The 21,909-nt window shown below is 42.6% G+C and overlaps 1 protein-coding gene across 4 annotated transcripts in view; it reads right to left on the reverse strand.

Moving 5' to 3' along the window:
* Window positions 1-10,871: 10,871 nt before the first annotated feature.
* NALCN (sodium leak channel, non-selective) overlaps window positions 10,872-21,909 on the reverse strand; it is a 264,733-nt gene continuing 253,695 nt past the window's right edge. For all 4 annotated transcript variants that reach the window (XM_045588772.1, XM_036457498.2, XM_036457492.2 and 1 more), the window contains 5 exons: window positions 21,651-21,808; window positions 19,296-19,446; window positions 17,533-17,691; window positions 14,370-14,487; window positions 10,872-11,961 (listed from right to left, as the gene is read on the reverse strand). In XM_045588772.1, coding sequence (XP_045444728.1) covers window positions 11,768-11,961; window positions 14,370-14,487; window positions 17,533-17,691; window positions 19,296-19,446; window positions 21,651-21,808 — 780 coding nt within the window. In that variant the 3' untranslated portion in view covers window positions 10,872-11,767. The remainder of the gene's footprint in view (window positions 11,962-14,369; window positions 14,488-17,532; window positions 17,692-19,295; window positions 19,447-21,650; window positions 21,809-21,909) is intronic.

Consider the following 21,909-nt stretch of genomic DNA (forward strand, 5'->3'; position numbering starts at 1 on the left):
AAAAAGCCCCCTTCCTCTATGACTTAGTATGACTCATCCATGATCTCTTGTTTCTCTATGTCAAGGCCAGACACAGACCTTTCAGTTCCCATTCTTTGCCACATGAGTGATTAGCTGAAATGTTTGACCAATTGACAGGAAATACCTGCTAACTTGATTTAGTCAAACATTACTCCTTTTTCCCAGGACCCTGAACTCTAAGCTTGAGCCAGCTTTGAAATGTGGAATAACTGCTCCTTTAAGGCCCTCTGGAGAATTGGCTAACCTCAGGCACAGATATTTCCTGCTCAACTGTCTTATCGTGTTATCCACCTCCACCTACCCACCCATTTTGAGATAATCTTGCGTCCAAAGTGTTTTTCCTATTGCCATGGACTTTCAAAATAAAGTCCCTTCTTGCCTAAATCAGGGTTTGGTTTCTGTCTGAAAGGTCACAGATAAAGGATCAAAAATGGTCTCCTGCCACCAGCTTTGGTCATGGACATGGTCTGACTATCACACCTGCCAAGGTGAATAGTTGAGCTGTGGCCCTGAACCCAGGCCCTGCTTATTTCAGACTTGGTTCCCCTGGCTTGCTCTCTGTGTTCTTGCAACATTGCATCCTATTGGGATCTTTGGAATAAAGTGCTTTCACAAGAACTGAAGAGCAATTCCAACTGACATCTGTGCTCCGGGGAAGATTTACATTGCTTTGTTTACACTGGTTTTATCTTAACCTGGGAACATATCACCTGTATCCAACAAAAGGAGGAAAGGAACTGGAATTCAGGCTGCAAAAATGAGAAATCTTCTTCCTGGCCGACATTTTATTTGGTATATTAGGCAGTCTTATTTAGAGGTGAGTTACAATAACCCAAAGTAATTTGATTCTGTCCAGCTTAGAGAGAAGTGCTGAGAACCACACATGTTCTAATATGCTGATAAGAGATGCTAGAGGTTCAGGGATGGACAGGTCAGACTTGCCCTCAAAGGCTTTATGGTCTTTTGGAGAATTCAGACACATGACCTGAATTGGAAAAGCAGTGTCAAGATTACCTCCAAACTGGGCAATCAGCTCTTTGGCACTTGGGTAGTGGTCTCAGTAACTGTGTACTTGTCGGCCCATTTCAGACATTTTTCTTTTCCACAATATCATCTATAGTGGAAGGACTTCAGGTAGAATTTCTGAATTTTATTATCACATTGCTTTATAATAATGATTAGAGACCCAGTGCACAAAATTCATACACAGGGGCGGTGGTCCTCTCAGCCCAGCCTGCACTCTCTCTAATCCGGGACCCCTCAGGGGATGTCTGACTGCTGATTTTGGCTTGATCTTAACCAGCAGTTGTACAGCCCTCTCACAAGCTGGGACCACTGGCTCCTAAATGCTCACCTGCCTGCCTGCCTGGTCACTCCTAACTGTTCCCTAACTGGCCCTCCCACCCTCTGCCAGCCTGATCACCCTTAACTACATCTGTCTGCCAGCCTGATCACCCCTAACTGTCCCCTCATCGGCCTGGTTGCCCTGAACTGCCCCCCCCCCCCACCAGCCTGGTTGCTCCTCACTAAGCCCCCTGCTGGCCTGGTCACCCCATGCAGCCTGCTGTTTGGTTGTTACTATGAGGGTGTCACGACCAATTTGCATATCACCTTTCTATTAGTGTAGATTATGACTTCTAAAGCTAATATTTCTGTAGCTTTCTGATTTATGTGTGTGTCTCTAGGTCACCACCTATTAGATGCTCTCCAATTTGCTCTGGAGGAACCTTCTCAATGAGCTACCTGCAACATTGCCTGCTTTTGTGACTGGATTCCTTAAAATCTAATATATTCTGAAGGAGATGATCAATAAGCTGATGGTTCAAGCTCATACACAGCGAAGAAATGAGGCATCTAATTAACAATTAGATCAGGACGTGAGGCAATTGCAGCAGGAGAGTGAAGACCTTGCCTGGGATAGAGGACCCCTGGATAAGAGAATCAGGGCTGCTGGTGTGACATGTCCAAATGAGGCAGCTGTCAAAGTGAGAACATAGCAACCAGAACCCTCAGGCTGTGCTCATTAGGGCCACACAGAAGTCAATGATCAATTGCCCTGGCCCTAATCAAGGCCCATTTCCATTACTCTGAAAAAGAAGTCAATGGATCAAAAAGGATACCAGTTTGAGATTCTACATGGGTTTGGCTCTGAAGCTCAGTCCATTGGTAGAACACAGAAATGACGCATTCTTCACAGGAAGGAGAGCCAGGATGGAGACAAAGGCAGGTTTCCGGAGTGGGGCAGTTTGGTGCCCTGCACAAAGGTCAGGAAGAGACGATTCGCTGGAAGAGGCCAGCATCGAATCCCTGAGGGATATTTAGATAAATCTGTGAGTCCAACCAAGGTTGCCAAGAAAGCACGAACTCCTTCTTGTCTCATCACTTAAACAGGAAGAGAAAGAGGCCTTTCTCCCTTCTGTTCCTGGGAGAGCCCACCACTGAGTGGCCCCTGGCACAGAGGAAAGAATTGAGTTTACTGAGACATCTTTCCCTGAGACATGTGGGACATATTATAAACCTATTGGCCAGCTTAACGTTTCCTAGTTGACTGTTTTGTTGTTGAGTTTCCAATGTTTCACCAGGGTAAGGCCTTCCGTGATGTTTCTAATATGAAATGCAGACTCTGAAAGAGAAGACAATGCCTGGGGTCTGATCATCCTGAAACAACTGTCCTATTGCTCCCGGGACCAGTTAAGACAGAAGTGGTCAAGCTGTACCTGTGGAGGTCATGTGTCTCTCAAGTCTGTTGACTCAGCTTGTGAATTAGTATTAGTGCCTTGGCATCAAGTAAACACATTAAAAACTAAGCTGTGGTTTCTTGGAAAAAGGATAACCGGTTGGATTCTGTTGGCAGATGAGCAACCATACCTCAGGTTGCACTAACCAACTACAGGGAATAAAATGATACTTATTGCAATGGTTAAATTTATTTGTCAACTTGGTCAGGCTGTGGTTTCAAGTTGTTTGTTCAAACACCAGGTTAGATGTTGTTGTGATAGGTATTTTATTTTTTATTTTTTAGAAAGCATGAGGCTTTGAGTAAAGCCAATTACCCTCCATAATGTGTGTCTCATTCACTCAGTTGAAGGTCTTAAGAGCAAAAACTGAGGTTTGCAGAAAATGAAGGAATTCTCCCTCAAGATTATAAACAGAAATTCTGCCTGAGTTTCTAGCTTGCAAATTTTTATTTCAAAGCTGTAATGTTACTCTTGTTGAATTTTTAGTCTGCTGGCCTGCCTTATAGATTTTGGACTTATTATCAATCCTCAATTGTATTAGCCATTTCCTTAAAATAAATCTCTCTACAATATCCCATTAGTTCTATTCTCTTGAGAACCCTGACCTATACTTATTCTGTGTATTCCTAATAAAGTGCTCTTCCTGAGCAGATAGATTGGACTCTAGCCTAGTTGTCTGCAAGCATGAGTGAGATAAGCATGATCTATTTCTAAGAATGGAGGGCTAAAGTAAAGACTGTATCTTTTCCTCCATCTCCCTTCCTATCTTTGTCCTTACCTAAATCTTTCCAATGCACTCTTATACTTCAAGAGTATTACCTACTTTTATACTCTTATGTCTCCAAAGTAGAACTTAGAGTTCCTAAGAGGATACAGATAATTCAAAAGTTCCCTTTTTCTAATATAATTTATGGGTGCAATTCTTTTCCTTGAGATGTTGGCTAAAGAAGAATTTTCTATAAAATGTTACCGTCCCTGGTCAAATTACTGATTCATTATTTTAGATGGTTTTGACATGGCTTAGGATGCAAAAGAACCACCATTAATATGCATTTATTTACAGAGAACCCATGGGCTCTGGCCCATTTCTGTACCTACAGGTGGGTCTGATCTCATTTAAATGCTAAACATCTCAGTGGCTGGTCAGGCATTAGGAACACTACTAAGAAGGATGCATCAAAACAAGTGTTTCCACTTAGTGTTATTTTGGGATCACCAACCAAATCTATAGAAAATGGAGTGACAAATATCAATTTGTAAAAAGAACACAATGAAGCTACATAATTCCTCTTTAGGTTGATTGATTCTGTAACTAAGCCTTAAAAATTGACATTCGTATTGTACCACTGCCTGTGAAGAGAGAATGAAAAAGAACTTCAGATCTGTCTCTAAATAAACCATCTGTGGCTTAATTCAATGGAGAATGATGCCAGACTCCTTACCATTTAAATGGGATTTAGATGTTTACTAGGCATCTTACAGGATAATTTTTAAGTTGAATGGGGGACATATAGCATTGGGGCAAAATAATAAAATATTACATTTAAAACAGGTAAACTTCCATTTGTGACAACATTGATGGAGCCAGAAGGCATTTAAATTAGATCAAACCCACCTGAAGGTACAGAAATGGGCAAGGGCCAATGGGTTCTCTGCAAATCTTATATAATAAAAGCCTAATATGCAAATTGACCAATGGCAGAATGACAGGTTGCTATGATGTGTACTGACCACCAGGGGGCAGATGCTCAATGCAGGAGCTGCCCCTGGTGGTCAGTGAATTCCCACAAGAAGAGTGCTGCTCAGCCAGAAGCCGGGCTCATGGCTGATGCAGCAGTGGTGGCAGGAGCCTCTCCTGCTTCCATAGCAGCGCTAAGGATGTCCAACTGCTGGCTTAGGCCATCAGTCGAACTTCCCCTGAAAGGTCCCAGACTTCTCCTGAAGGGCATAGGCTGGGCTTAGGGAACCCTCTCTCTCCCCCCATCCCGAGTGCATGAATTTCTAGCTCTGGGACTCTAGTAAGTATATATTAATGGTGGTACTTTTGCATTATGAGCCAAGTCAAAACCATCTAAAATAATAAATCAGTAATTTGACCAGGGACGGTCAGAAGTAGCAGAGTAAAATTTATAGAAAATTCTTCTTTAGCCAAGATCTCAAGTAAAATAAGTCAGAGAAAGACAAATATCATATGATCTCACTTACATGTGGAATCTGAAATCAAACACACAGACAAACAAAAACCAAGCTCATAGATACAGAGAACAAATTGCTAGTTGCCAGAGGTAGGGGTGGGCAAAATGGGTAAAGAAGGTCAAAGATACAAATTTCCAGTTATAAAGATATAAGTCATGAGGATGTAACAATAACAACACGGTGGTTATTGTTAACATTTGAACTAGATGTATTGCATATTTGAACATTGCTAAGTGAGTAAATATTAAAAGTACTCATCACAAGCAAAGAAAATTATAACCATGTATGGTGACAGATGTTACCTAGACACAATGTAGTGATCATTTCACAATATATACAGACATCGAACCATTGTTGTACACCTGAAACGAATATAATGTGATATATCAATTATACCTTCAATTAAAAACAAACACAAAAACGGGTGAACTGGTCCAATATAGAAAGCAAGCAGATGCAAGAGCATAATTTAAGGGTAGCATGGAAATTGTTTTGCTATTTCAATTTAGCGACTTGCTTTTGGGGTCAGGTGACAGGATGTATTTTAAGATTTTAATAAGATACACACAACAACATTTATTTGAACTATTTTTAAATGTACAGTTCAGTAGTGTTAAGTGTATTTACATTGTTGTGCAATGAATTTCAAGAACTTTCAGGTTTTGCAAAATTGAAACTCTAAACCTATTAAACAATAACTGGCCTTTAGTACTTGACCACCACCATTGTACTCTGTTTCTATGAGTTTTACTACTCCTGATACTTCATATAAGTGGAATTATACAGAAATTTTCCTTTTCTGAATGTCTTATTTCACTCATCACAATGCTCTTAAGGTACATCCATGTTGTAACATATGTCAGAAGTTCTTTCCTTTTTAAGACTGAATACTATTCCAATGTGTTTATATACATTTTGTTTATCCATTCATCATCCATCAGTGGAGACTTGTGTTTTGTTTTTCACCTTTAGGCCATTGTGAATAATACTGCCATAATAAATAGGAATGTATGTATAAAAATATCTCTTTGAGACCCTGATTTCAATTTTTTTAAAATCAATACCCAGAAGCAGTATTGCTGTGTCAAATGGTAATTGTATTTTGAATTTTTTGAGGCAACTCCCTAATCTTTTTTTTCACAGGGTCTGCACCCTTTTACATTCCTACCAATAGTGTACAAGGGTCCCAATTTCTCCACATCCTTGCTAACACTTGCTATTTTGTTTTTTTTTCTTTTGTTTGTAGGATTTTTCTTCTTGATAAAGGCCATCATAATGAATGTTAAAGATGTAATTTTTGGAGGAGGTAGTATGGGAGTGAGACTGCATGAAAGTAAGAAGCTGAGCCACGCTGATTGGGAACATTTCTGGCTGTGAGTTTGCAGGCTGCACACAGGGATTAAAGGTATCGGTGTTTTGATGGCTGTCTCTTCCCACATACTGACTCAGAAAAGTACACCTTCCTACTAATTCTGGGAACACAGATCTGATGTGTTTGTGGGTTTCTGGGAAGGGAAAAAATTCTGAGTTGAATGTCCTGGCTGGGGTCTGAGCATGCTCAGTGTTCACCATTTTTGTTCTCTGAAAGTCTACTCTGTGACCACTGTCAGGGAGACAGACAGTGTGAGCTGAATTGTGACCCCAGAAATCCATATATTAATGTCCTAACATCCAGTACCCCAGAATGTGACTTTATGTGGAGCTAGGGCTTTTAAAGAGGTGACTGAGTCAAAACGGGTCTATATGGGTGGGCCCTAATCCAATATGACAGTGAATTTATAAGAAAAGGAAACAAGAACACATACACCGAGGGAAGACTGTATGAAGACACAGGAAGAAGATGACTGTCTGTTAGCCAGAGAGAGGCCTTAGTGGAAACAAACCCTGCCAACACCTTGATTATGGACTTGTAGACTCCAGACTGTCAGACAATAAATATTGGGTTTAGCCGCTCAGTCAGTGGTACGTTGTTGTGGCCCCCTGGGAAACTAATAGAGGCCCTCAGACCTCCCTTCTTTTATATATTCACTCCCTACATGGCCTCATCTGCTCATGGCTTTAAATACCATCTCTATGCTGATGTTTCCAAAGGAAATCCCTCCCTGTGGACTCCCAGACCAACAGACATCTTCAATTTAGCATGTATTGGTGTATCATCTAAGCCCAACCAACCCATGCCATAGGTAAATCAGTCTCTACTTCAAATTTTTTACTAGCTCTTTACAATTTTTTTTTTCAGTAATGTTCCCTTAGTTATGAATGCCAGCAGCCCACAACTTTTCTGCTCACCCTTGGATATTAGGAATATTCAATGGTTACCTTAGGTAGCAAATATAGTCTCACTGAGAAATTGAAATGGTCCAAATTGATTTAATGTCAGAACTTTTCTCAGGTCTGATTTAAGCAGGAAACAGCTATGGCAGATGGAAAAATGATTTGCTTGACAATAGGTCAACTGGGATTCTGGTTGGAAGGTTAGACAGCTAAGTGAAGATTTGGGATATGTTATACATCAGCTCAGACTAAACCCGTCTAGTATATTTTGTGAACCTCTCAGGTAAATGAAGTGAATAGCTCACCTCTTCTGTCTTTTTAGAAGCAGGAAGCCAAATTTTGATACTAAGGGGGTATGAAACTCATCCAATATTGTACAAGATGTAACCAGTAAATTTAGAACTTGGAAAATCTGTTGAACTTCAAAGCTCATGAGCTTTGATCTATGCTAGTGTTATTTCAAACTGGGTTTTTTTTGAGCACCAGGATAGTCAAGGCCATATATGGGGGTTGCAGGTGGTTGGGGGGTAGGGTGGTGTGTTTTAATTTTCTAGGGCTGCTGTAACAAAATACTACAAACTGGGTGGCTTATATCAACAGAAATTTATTATCTCACAGTCCCAGCTTTGGAGGCCACAACTTAGAAACCAAGGTATTGCCCCTTAGGGGAGGACCCTTTCCTTCCTCTTGCAGTTTCTTGCAGCAGCATATCTCCAATCTCTGTCTCTGTCCTCACATGGCTGTCTTCCCTCTGAGTCTGGGTCTTCACGTGGCATTTACCTTCCTGTGTGTCTCTTTTGTCTTCTTAATATGGACACTACTCATATTGGACTAAAGGCCCATGCGATTCTAGTATGATTTCACCATAACTTAACGCATTACACCTGTAAAGAACCTATTCCCAAATAAGGTCGCATTCACAGGTAGCAGGGATTAGAACTTCAGTATGTATTTTGGAGAGACACAACTCAATCAATATCATGGGTGAGTAGAGGCCATGTGAGTGGGTTCTCATCTTCACCCAATTTCAAGTAGGGTTGCCTGGTTTTGCCTGGTTAGTATTTTGGAATCCCTTGAAGGATTTTGCTTGAAAGGAGTGCCACTGCTAAGCAATGTATTGAAAACCACCTATCTACGTACAGTATGTCACTTCCTACAAAGAAACAGGCAAACACATCATTCATCTGGCTGCAGAAACGGCTTTTGCTTCACACTTTATAACTCTTGTTTTTCTTTTACACTAGAGGCCCAGTGCACGGATGGGATCCCTCGGCCTTGGCTGCGGAAATCAGTGGACCTCCGCGCCATCACAGCCCACTTTTACCCGCCAGCTCCTTGGGCTCAAGTCTGCTGTCCGCATCGATCCCCCACAACACAAAGTAGTGCAGGAAGAGCCAGACAGCTGGGGAGGAGCCCGGGCCTGGGCTGGGTGCAGTGCTGCTCCAGCTCATCCCGGCTCTGCTGTGCCTGCAGCTGCCACCGCCACTTGGGTGTGCAGCCCTTGTGTTTGTGGGAGAGACTTGTGCCTCCACAGCTATGCTTGCCAGCCATGAGCCTGGTATCTGGCACCCGTTGGTCAACTGAGCAGCGCACTGACCATCAGGGGCAGCTCCTGTGTTGAGCATCTGCCCTCTGGTGGTCAGTGTGCATCATAGCTACCGGCCATGGGTTATCTGGGTATCTGGGTGTCTAGTCACTTAGGCATATGTGTATCTATATCTATATCTATATCTATATCTATATCTATATCTATATCTATATCTATATCTACCCTATCTTATCATCTTGGACAAGGCATAAATGGCCAGTGCCTGCTGGTGGGTGTTGCTCTCAAACTGCCACTGAGAATAGATTGAATGGCATCTGTCTGGCCATTCTCTCCATCCTTGTTCCTTCTGAGTCCCCTTGAATTGCCATGTGGGCCATGCACGTGTGGTCTGTTCCTCTTGGGGGCTCTGTGTCAAGTATACTATCACTTATGCTTTCTGGTGCCCTTGGAAACCACAGCCTCCTTTAATTAAAGGCAGGAGTTAGCGTGATGACAGGATTAGTATCAGTGTCTGGCCTCCCTAAGGGCCAGGGAGCATTGCGGTCAGTTTTCCCATCTGCATAACCAGACTGTTATATGTTTATGAAAAAACAAAGAGTTTATTTCTTCTTTCTTCTAGGCTTGCAGTCTGCTCTACCGGCTTTAGGAAAATAGTGGAGATGAGTCCCACGGGAATTGTTTGGCTATTTCACTGAAATGCAGGGTGCTGTGGCTTTAAATGCATTGCTATTCTGCCCCTTGCTTCACTGCAGAATGAACAACAGTGATGTTGTGCTGAACATCATTTACAGACGTTTTAGGAAGGGCTCAGCAGTTTTGTGAGAATGAAGCTGTATTACTCTAGTGTAATGACCCAAAAGAAGAAAAAATAAATAAATCTGGTTTTCATGCCCTAGGAAAGATCCAAGGCCTGGCCATGTCGCATCCTTTTCTGCTTTGTTAAGGGTTTGGAAAGTACAGGCTATTCATTTAGCCTATGGGCACAAATGTGAAAAAAACTTAGAAGCTGAGCTGGAATGAATATTAGGGATAGAGCTTTTGTTACCCAATTGTAGACAGAATATTTAGAAATAGAGAGTTTGCAAAGTGCCAGCAATCTATCCAACAAGTCCTCACCCCCTGCCCCATACACAAAAAGGGTTTAGAAATGATCATCAACTCAGAGAAAGTTCTTTTACAAATTCAATGTTTATTTCACTTTATTATGTACAAAAAGTGCCAAGTGAACATAAAACAAAATAAAATCCTTTCAGCTGCACTGACTTTAATTGCCCATTATCTGATCAACACGATTAATCATAGAAATAATAGACTGTCACCACAATGTTAAAATTGTTATACAGGAAGATTGTGATGTTTGGCTATTTGAAGAATGTTACATCGAGAAAAATAAACCATAAAGCAACCTGGGCGGGGTGAATGTTCAGAAGATACTGAGATAATCACTCCATTGAAAAAGTGAATCTACACAGCAAATCTTCAATAAAGAATAATGTAGTCAAAGCCTAAACTCAGATCTAGTTGGTTGACTCAGCCTAAGTGGGCCAACAGTAATCACTTTGCATTTTAATTTTCCCACAGAACACAAATACAGTTGGGCTGTGGAATAAACTGTGACTTTAGAGAAGATTTTGCAGAGTATCATTATTTCCATAGGAGAGTCTGGTAGCAGGGGAGTCATATGGAATTAAAGACGGCGATGGTGTGTTGCTGTAGAGGGCCGCCCGAGAAGGCACATGGACATTCTTTAAATTGTTAGCTGAGATGGAAGCACTGGCAGAGTACCTTTGTCCAGGTGTTAGCAGGGGCGGGTCTAGATATGTAAATCCAGTAATGCTAGAGCCTAGTTAAGAATGCAAATAAGCTCTTTTGACCCTATAAGTAAACCTGCTGTGTGGCTTGGGGGGTCGCCTTTGCAGCCTCTCCATCAGAGAGGTGGTGCCCTCCTAGAGCCCAGCTTGATGAATCTATTCCTGCCTCCATGTTTATTTCTTCTTTCTTTAATTTCTTAATCCCCAACTCCTCCACTCAGGAACCTGTCATTTTCCGTGATGGACACGGAAAACAGAGAAACAGCCCCCCGAATTTAGTGATCAACTCATAATGTCATTGCTGGCTTATGGCACAATGAACATATTTTGGGTAAAACGTAAAGCCAATGATGGCATCACACATGCAAAGATTTTTAAAAATAAGCTGAATTGTTTTACTCTTTTTTTCTAAACTCAATTATTCAAATACTTTTTAAGGAATTCAACCTCTTTCTGTAACTATGTCTCTCAAGTGACTTCTGTAAGGTTTGTTTTAAGTCATTTAGCAACATGTGTCAATTTCTTTGTCTGGTACCTGCACATACAATTCTCTGAGAAGAGGCAAAAATTTCATTGGAGTGACTGAGGACAGAAATTGACTTTTTTCTGACCTCTAAACATCTTGTGTATATTTTCAAAAAATAACACAAGAAAAAGAATATACTTTTTAAAATTCAAAATCTGTAATTTGTAAAATTATTAGCACTTTGGCATGAGCTCAGTGCTGACCTTTTCAGATCAATTATAAATAATAAATTCCCCCAAGAGAAATATTTCTAGAGGAAGTGGGAAAAAATAAACTAAAGCTATAGCTCCTGTACTATATATATGAACCACTTTGGACTTAGCACACTTTAAGGGGTGGTAACAATATATAAGAGCACATATGAATATATACCTTAGTTTACAGAGACAGAATATATAGAATTTTTGAACAATCTACATCTCGTATTGGTATAATTTCTAATATTTTCTAATACTGCCATTTTGCAAACTGTCTCAAACACATGGTAATAACCCACCATTTGCACAATTCTGACAGACCAGTTTTTATGCCTTCTTACGCAGGACAAATTGGAATTCAATTATGCATCAATTATGGATTGCTGACTGGACAATGGAGGAAAATACTAGAAAGTACTTTTCACCATTAGACTGCCATCTGCATTGATTCCCACCTAAATATCCAGAAGGTCATCTCCACTCTCGTCGCTCTCCACGGTCAGCTGCCGGGTCCACCACTTCTTAACCTCAGAACCGCAGGAAGCTGTGTCCGTCATGGGGTTCATTTTACACACTACAGACTTCATGGTTGTCCGCCCTCCAAACCGTAAGTTGACTGAAGACACCGAGTGGCTTATTGGCTTTGGTGCTGTGGAATTAACCAGAGTCCTGTGAGCAAAATGGTGTTTTACTGTGTCATTCCTGAAAAACCATGACATTCCCACCTCCTAGTAATGCTTTTGATGAACAAGTCCTATCTTTTTGAGTATGAAAAGATGTTGAGTTTGGAACCTTTTCAGCACTGGATTCTTTATGTTCATAATGGACTTTAAAATTATGTTCATGGACAACTAATAATGCCATATGAAAAAAAAAATGCTGCTTGCCTCTTGCACTTTGAGATAATTACAAAAACTAAACTAAACTAAACTAAACTAAACTAAAAAGCTCCAATTTGGGCAAATGTAAGTGTCATAGAAATATTTGTGAGTCCGTGCTCATTAGTATCCTATCTAATAAAGAGGGAATATGCAAACTGACCATCACACCGTGACAAAGACTGCGGCTCCCGTAGCCACAAGATGGCAACGCCCAGTCCCCTCAGCCCCACCAGAGTCCCCCAGTTCTTTCAGCCCTGCCAGAGGGGTGGCAGGTGCACAGTATGGCTGGACCCTTCCTTAGCCCCCCAGCCACCCAGGGCCGCCTGAGGTTCAGGAAACCAGGGCCTGCCGAGGCTTGCACTGCTGGTATAGCCTTCCCCTGATCACCAGCATGCCTCCCACTTGAGGGCTTCCGGATTGTCAGAGGGGGCAGGCTGGGATGAGGGACTTCCCCCTCCAGTACGAAGCTGTAAAATGAATAATTCTGGAGATCTGATGTGCAGCATGGTGACCACAGTTAATAAGACTGTTCTGTATACTTGAAATCTGCTGGGAGAATAGATCTTAAGTATTCTCACCACAACCAAAAAAGGTGAGTAATGAGCTGATGCATATATGTTGACTGCAGCAATCTTTTCACAATGTGTCTGTTAATTAAAACATCACTTTATACACTTTAAATATATGCTTTTAAATAAAAAGTAAGATGGAAATGGGGGAGGGAGAAAAAGAAGAATATGCATAGCATGGCACCTGGTGCAAAGTTGGTATCCCCTTAAAATGCCTTCTCTTGCCCTTTGCCTCTTCACACTCAGCATGTCCCAATAGCTGTCTCTTTAGTTATCACCGGGCCACTTCAGCGTGGGCCGTTAGAGGCACTTTTGACGACATCCTTTCTTTTATACTTTTCAGTGAACATCAAGGACTGTACTTCTCCTAGGTCATCTCTCCTACTTGTTGCTCCAGGGTCTGGACCACTGCCGCCAACTTTGGCCATGTTGTCACCTCATGCCCAGGTTTTACGGTATCATCCTCTGGCTCCTAATGTTGCCTCCAGACTCACTCTCTATTCTCCCTGAAGCACTAATTCCAAGTACTATGTCTTGCACAGGAACCTGTACTGGCTCCTAACAGCTACAGGATGAAGCTGAAACTACTCAGCCTGTCACAGCTTTTCATGGCCTGGCCCATCCCCTACTCAATCTCATTTCCCATCACTCCTAGCTTTGTTTTCCCAGGTGGAAGCTATCTTCTCTCTGATCCTTACAAAATAAACTCCCAGATGTGAAAACAGATACTTTCCTTCTGATGTTAAGATCCACTGAACAACTTTTAGTCTCAAAACTTAAGCTACACTGCCTTCTGCTTTGTGGAACAGACATGCTACAGAAGAGTTTGCAACGTTATCCACCTCCTCATTGGATTGGATTGAAGAAGGAGAACAATTAGGGAGCATTAGGAAGCCCCTATTTTATCATGGATTCAATGATTTAAACAGAAAACCACATATGGGGGACAGTGAGCTGAGCAGATCATTGCTCCTCCTCCACTGCTGAGTGCTCGTAATGGGACTGTCCTGGCTTTCCCAAAACCCATGTTCTTCTAGGAAAAAAATTATCTCACTGAGTGTGAGAAAGAATAGGATTGCGAGGATTAAGTGAGGGAAAATGCATGTATAATACTGACTGGCACACAGTAAGTAGTATAGCACTAATATATAATACATCATATATCATATATCATATATTATATTGTATCATGCTATGTCAGTTTTGTTGTTCCCTCTTTGAGAACTGTAGCATTTTCTTAAATGACCAAATCTACTCACTTGCTCTTAGGTTAAAAAAATTTTTGCCTATGCTTGAGAATGCCTTAAATACACACATATAGGAAGTCCTTGGAAATCGTCTTTTTAAAAATGATCTTGGCTATGAAATCTCACTTTGTTAATAATAAGTATTGCTTTCTCAACCATAGTAACTGAAAACGAGGGCCAATACAGTGCTGTTTAGAGGAGTTATTTTGAGGGAAATATCTTTGATAAGGAGATATATTTTTCATGTCTATAAATAACTTCAGATGCAGACCCTTATTTTGAAACCTAAGATCCTAAACACACAGATTGTCATCAACTTAAAATGCTTCAATCAATGGAGAAAGGACTCGGTACACATACCTGAGGGCAGACGCCACTGCCCAAACTTCCTTTGGGGTTTCCCTCCATCCCCTGCATCTTGCCGACTTCCCCCTCTGTCGGATAGGGTGGGGCTCAGAAGCTGCTGCTGGCTGCTCATCTGCAGGGGGAAGAAGAGAATAGCGATTTTCTTAACCCTGTGCTCTCATCTTCTCTGCCTTCATCTTCATATGACAAAAAGAGTGAAGTTGAACCTTTTGCAATAGACTACAGGGTATTATGCTACAGGAAATAAGACAAATCCTATATGATTTTACTTGTATATGGAATATGAAGAACAAAATAAACAAACAAAATTGAAACAGACTCAGAAATACAGAGAACAGATTGATGGTTGCCAGAGGGGAAGTAAAGAGGGGGCACTGGGTGAAAAAGGTGAAGGGATTAAGAAGTACAAGTTGGTAGTTACAAAACAGTCTTGGGGATATAAAGTACAGCATAAAGAATATAGTCAACAATATAATCAATAACTATGTATGGGGGTCAGGGAGGGGAGGACCACTCTGTAAAGTACATGGTTTCTAACCACTATGCTTTACAGTTGAAACTAATACAGAATTGTAATGAATGTAAACTATAAGTGAAAAAAGAAAGAAAGAAAATGACAGTAAGTAAGTGGGAGAAACAATATGGACCCATAATTTCCACAATGGGGAAAGGAAAAGTGAAAATGAGTAAAAAAAAGAGTCAAGGAAAGTGAGGGTCACCACTGCCCACTGTGAGGAAAGGAGGCCTCTTCAGGTAGCTTTTCTTTGACTCCCCTCAAGATACCTTCACCCCCACATCCACATTCCCTCCATGCTTGGTAAACTTTTACTAAAGCAAGGATGGCGGCATTCCAGGAAGGAAGGGGGTAGGGGGACAGCCAGCACTCCCTGGCTTGGAGGAAGCATGCTCTTGCCAACCTGAAGGTCAATCAATGCCTAGGGCTTCAGAAAGAAAATTCTCCACAGATCTGGGATGGGTCCTGGAGGAGATCAAATCTTATATCAATGAAGTCTAAAGTCTCTCACTTATATGCAGAATTTAATGAAAAATAAACTGAGGAACAAAACTGGAACAGAGGCATAGATACAGGGGACAGACTGACAGCTGTCAGGGATTTGAGGGACTGGATGAAAGAAGGTGATGGGATTGGGCAAAAAAAAAAAAAGATATCAATCTATCTATATATAGATATAGATATACCCCCAATAGATATAAATATAGATATGTAGATATATATAGATATTGATATATAGATATATCACAGACAACAGTGTGGTGATAGCCAGAGGGAAGGGGAAAAGGAATGGGGGGTAAGAGGAGGTGGGCAAAGGGGGGAAAATGGGGTCGGAAAGAGACTTCGCTTGGGGTGATGAACACATGATACAGTGTGCAGATGATGTTTGAGTTGTACACTTGAAACCTGTACCCCAGTCAATTCAATAAAAGACTACAGTCAAAGAGAAATGCTGAGACTCTCCACACATTTTACCCACCCTCTGGTTGACCCTCACCTTCCCCTTTCCTATCAGCGCATTAGCATTCACGTTGTTTCAATATCCCCTTTTGACATTTTGGGTACCTCTTGGGTTTTTTGGCTCTTTTAACCTAACACCAGAGAACTCAACAAATCATCACTTTCCCTGACTCATCAGCCCCATCTGACTATCCGGACCTAATCTCAGGCCTGCACCCAAGGCACTGCCAGCCCTCCTCAGGGCACACAGGTGGCAGGGCCATTGTAGAAATCTCCATATCTCTCTTTGTTGACTGTCTCCTAAACAAGTGCTTGTAATTCATGGCAGATGATTCCTATAGGCTGGGAGCCAACAACACGAAATCCACTCAAATCTGGGCTATGAACAAGAGGGCTCCTTGGAGCATCCCACTGGGCCATGAAGCCTCAGGCTTCGGTGTTTATCGCTGGCTCCTGGCTGTGTCACTGTGCAATTGGAAGTCTGATGTTCCTGGGGGTGGGGGAGGGGAGCTCTCAGAATGCCGGATCAACTCCACCCAGTCCATAACTGCATCCTCACAAAGGGCAGGGCCTCTGCCAGCTGTCTCCCAGCACAGGGCTCTCCAGGACACTGGGGCCTCTGTGGTACTTTTATGGACATGTAGATTGAGTTTGGAAATGAAAATATGCTGTGCCCTAGTAAATAGGAGGCCTTCAAGTTAATCGTCCCCAAACTCCATATGCTCTTCTCATGCCCAGCTGAGGAAGAACAACTCCTCAATTTAAGGAGGATGAAGGTCAATGTCAAACCTTTTCACTGATTTTATTGCAAGTTTCTATGACTTAGTAGGAGAAAACATGTAAGGTAGAGCTTCAGGCAAATCCTGTTCTCCTAAATCAGGAGTGGGGAACTGTTTTCTGCCAAGGGCCATTTGGATATTTATAACATCATTTGAGGGCCATACAAAATTATCAACTTAAAAATTAACCTGCTATATTTGGTCAAACATTTAATTAACTCACCCTAATGCCTTGGCAGGGCCAAACCAAATGATTTATCAGGTTATCAGGCCTTATATGGCCCATGGGCCAGGCCATTCTTCACCCCTGTCCTAAATCATGTGATATTGCCAGACTTAAACCCTTACAGAGGTGATATTAACTCTTAGGCAGACGGAGAAAGAGAGAAGAAGAGAGAGGGAGGAAGGGAGGAAGAGAGAGGGGGTGGGGAGATATCAATAGTATTTTAAAATACAGGGCATTAACACTATTTTAGTATTCATAAAAATCAGAATCTTTTCAAATAACTTCAACTAGGTCAGGAACCACAAAGACACAAATATAATCTTGGATCACCCTATTCCAATTGTTGTTGTTTTTAAATCCTCACCTGAGGATATTTTTCTACTGATTTGTAGAGAGAATGGAAGAGAGAGGGTATGCACAAGCCTGGGCCAGGGAGGAGGCTGAGTCCGAGGTGTGTTCCCTTGACCAGAATCAAATCTGGGATCTTTCAGTTCACAGGCCAACACTCTATCCACTGAGCCAAACTGGCGAGGGCTGATTGTTGATGTTTGTTAATGTAAAAACTTCCTATTAGATATATTGTCACCTTATTTGAAATGGCTGTGAACAGCACCAGTTTATCTTTTATTTTATATATGCACAGAATATCCTTGAATGAAAGACTTCTCATACTCGTACCTCAGGTTGCATATTATTATCTTGACTGTTGGCATTCATGTCTTCACTGGGTTGGGTGGTCTCAATACTGGGGGGATTCAGCCTGTCTCGAAACCGGTTCAGCTCCTGCTGCTGGCTCTCTCTCAGGCTGTGGATGATGCTGCATGACTGCTGCTGTTTCTATGGAAATATGATTGTTTTTGCAGGAAAGGAAAAATCAGCCCACCGTCCTTCTGCCCCAGCAGTCATATTTCCTTCTCTCTGCTCCAAAGACCCTGTAGCTTGGTAACCTTTTGGGAACTTTCAACTAATTTTGGAACTTTCAAGGGTCATTAACTAATTTCCCTGATCAGACTCCCATAAAGAAAGGCTTAGAGACTTAGAATTGCTTAGCCCTTCCATTTTCATTTGCATGACAATTGGGAGTAATGTTCACTGGTACTAGCTTGTGTTTTATTTAAAACTAGAGGCCAGGTGCATGAAATTCATGCATAGGTAGGGTCCCCAGGCCTGGCCAGGGATCAGGGCTGATGGGGACCTTCTGGCTGCCAGCTGGGGCCTCCCTTCCCCGGCTGCCAGCTGATAGCCTGGACTTTCTGTCATCCTGCACCCCCCCCCCCCCCCCCCCCCGGTGGTCAGCGCACAGTCATAGTGAGAGATAAAACTCCCAGTCTCCTGGTTGAACTCCTGGGGAACACTTTGCATATTAGCCTTTTATATATATAGATTATATAGATAGATAGATAGATAGATAGATAGATAGATAGATAGAATTCTTAAATCACTAATGTTATTGGTGGTGTGTTTCTTCCCCCTTTGTATTTTATTCTATGCTTGCTAAGCCTATGTGGGTCACTCCTTTCCTCGAAGAAGTAGGAGCAGAGAGTCTTGGGTGCAAAAGTGAAACCCTCATTTTTGTCTTGGTTCTGGACTGGAATGGGCCAGTCCAGTGAACTGATCTGTCTTATCACACATTGGGACCAGGGCAGCCTGGTGGTGGGCCTGCACTTCTGGAGCCCTGCTTTGGATCACAGATTCTATAATCCCTGGATTTAGTAGAGCCTTGATGGGCCAGCTGTGACAGGTGCCTGCCTATAGAAGATTGGGGTGTTGGTTTTCAGTGGATGTTGTTCTGAGAGACAGAATTAAAAAAAAAAACCTGTTATGTAGAAATGGTTAGTGATTAATTTGATTTCCTCCCACGTGTAAAGCATAAGTCAAAAGCATTCATAAAATTAATTACCTACTAGAAATGCCCATGGTAAATACAGTGCATACAAACACAGTTAATGCTCATGTTCATGGATTTAAGAGATAGAAGATCTCATAGGCTTAAAGGTCAGGAAGCAGCAAACAGATTGCTGCTCTCCCAGGAGAGGTGGTCTTTAATTAAAGATCACAAAGAATTATCACCAATATGTTGGGGATTTTTAGGAACAAATTAAAAGTAGTTGCCAGTCAATATGTAGAGATTGATGGCAGTTTAAAACAGCTGAGATTAATAAGTGGACAGCATGAATACTCTAACATCCATGAACTGCTTCTGAAACAGTCACACTCTATTATAAAAATGTGACTTAATGGAAACTTCTTATGGACTCTGCTCAAGAGGGTATCACTGGATTCGGACGAGAGTTAAGGTTTGAATCATCATCTGACCATGGTAAGTGGAAGAAGTTGACCAAGTTGGAGGGATATAAGGCTAATCACAGAGGGATCTAATCCCCTTGTTCAGGAAGCTCTGGAGGAGGAAATAAAATCCCAGATGCTTCTGGCTCACTCACGGCTCTGATGCGCTTTAAGCACTTCTTCAGCCACATGCGGATGGTCTGCTTGGCCACTTCCTCCTCGATGGTGTACTCCAGCTGCTCCCTTGCAAGCAGCTCCTCCAACTGCAGACTCTTCCGGATGTCAACCGACCGGTAGGAGAGCATGCTATTGGGGAAATTCAACAGCAATTGCAGTTCTTGATTTACCTGGGATTTAGATCTCAAGATCTAGAGAGGTCATCAGTCAGTCCTACCAGTGGAGCATTCTGATGCTACCCTGGCTAACTGGACGGCTTAGGCTAGTTATGTCACTTCACTGCCTCTTTTTGCTCCTCTGTAAAATGGGCATAGTCATGGTACCTACTTTGTTAAGTGATGAAATAGGTTGATATTCGTGAGGTGATTATAACAGTAAGTTTTTGTAAAACCAAAGATCCAGGCTATGCCTGAATAATTGGCTGCTTAAAATGCTGGAACTTTCCCTGTAGAAGGATAACTGCTCTGTCTATTCACATTCAGCTCCAATTGGTGGTGGTTAATATGGTTGGCTTCAGATTATGCATTCCCATCCCCCCTCCCATTTCCCTCTCCATTTCTCTCATCTGTCCCCCTGGACCTTCCTCATTAATGTTGATGGTTGCAAAACCAGAGTGTAACATTCACTCCCCTCCCGTCCTTGGTACAATAGACCCAGACGGCGGCAAATGAAACCAACAAGCTAATGTGTTGCATGGGGGCTCCTGGGCAATAAGGCAACTCATGTGTTCAGGCTGAGGAGTCCACAGCCAAAGGAGGATGCAGCCCCTTCTGGCAGCTTGGCACTCCGTGGTATGGCTGCAGGATCTCAGTTACTGTTCCATCCCTGCCTGGTGTGGGTGGGACCCCAGTTCCCTAGCCCAAATCACAGCATGGTGTCACTGGAGAGGCCCTTGCTCATGCAGCACATGGACAGTGATCTCTTCTTTGCTAAGTCTTTTCCCACCACGGAGGGAAGAAGTGCATTTGCGCTCTCTTTCTCCCCTGCCTCATCAAGAAGCTCATCATTGCTGAAGTGTTTTCACCATACACTGGGCTAGAAGGGAGGGAGAGGCCAATGATGCTTCCATGGACTTTGCCTGGGTTCATTTTATCAGACGTATCCCTGTGCTCCAAAGAGGCCGAATACAATATTAACGACAGTGGTATGACGAGATGCCTCATTTTCAGCCTAAAAATATTTGTCACTAGAAGAAAAGACTGACATTCTGAAAGAGTTGTCATCCTTTGTTATTCATTTTAGATGCATACAATCATATACACATTATTTCAAAGGAAACCAATTGTATAAAAATAGAGTTCTCAGGCCCTAGCTCATTTTGTTCAGTGGATAGAGCACCGGCCTGTGCATCAAAGGGTCCCAGGTTTGATTTCGGTCAAAGACACATGCCAGGGGTTACAGGCTCAATCCCCAGTAGGGGCATGTAGGAGGCAGCCCATCAGTAGTTCTCTCTCATCATGGATGTTTTTCTCTCTCTCCCTTTCTCTCTGAAATCAATAAAAATTATATTTTAAAAAATAGAGTTCTCAAATTATTTTCTTTGAAAGGATTGATATAATAACATAAGTGCTTCTCTATTAGTGTATCAAATAATAACATTTAACTGAGGTCAAATGACTACTATAACTTAGAATAACTTAGAAGTACTGGTGTGCATTCCGAATATTTTAAGATATCAGTCATAGCTGTGAAGACAGTAGGTGTGTCGTTCGAACCACTCAGTGTATGTGCTCTATTATGGCAATCACAGCAAACAAACAGAGAAGCCGCTGTGGCCGCAGGGTACTCTTGTCCTGTCTGGGTCCTTCCTCACCACACCATACGATCTGGAAAACGTGGTTTGTTAACCTGCCTGGGGCACCCATGGCAGAGCAGCCCAGGCAAATTCCTGCCCCACCCACAAGTGGGAAGATCTGCATTTTAGCTCCAGGTTGGCCTCAGGGGCTGAGTAACTGTCAGCAAGTCACTCATCTCTTCTGGGCCAGCTCCTTCCATGAAATAGGAAGAGGGGGCCCATGCTCCGGAGGTCCCTCTGTGTCCTCCCTTCAGGAGCTCCATTCTGGAAGGGGCACTTCTGGACCTTCAGGCCACCCCCCAACCCAGGCGCTCACCTGAACACGACCAGTAATGTTCAGCGAGAAAGACCACCTGGAGTCTTCTAACCACAGCAGATGTGGCCTTTCAGGTTCAGAACTTTCTTGCTAATTGCATTTCACCAGGCCTTTGGTGGTCACGGCTTCATCTGGACTCTGTCCAGCTCTGGGGCACCCAGCTACGACCCCTCTCACAGCCCTCCCTCTTCCCCCATGCACCCTCTACCCCACATCCCTCACCTTAAGACGTCGTGGAAGGTGACATCACCGCCGTTGTGCAGCCTCTCCATCTCGTAGCACATGTGCTTGAACAGAAGCTTGTCCTTGTCCAGGTCCACCTCCAGCCGCCCCCGCAGCAGCCGCAGCAGGAACTTCACGCGGAAGGTCGGGATCACCCCCTGGTAGCGGAGCACAGCAACTCGCGTGTGAATCATCCTCAGGCCCCAGGGAGTCTCCGGGGTTCTGTTTTCACCCCGAAACACCTGGAGCCATTTCTCAA

This window comes from Pipistrellus kuhlii, unplaced genomic scaffold (assembly GCF_014108245.1).
Source record: "Pipistrellus kuhlii isolate mPipKuh1 unplaced genomic scaffold, mPipKuh1.p scaffold_m20_p_3, whole genome shotgun sequence".
NCBI classification, from domain to species: domain Eukaryota; kingdom Metazoa; phylum Chordata; class Mammalia; order Chiroptera; family Vespertilionidae; genus Pipistrellus; species Pipistrellus kuhlii.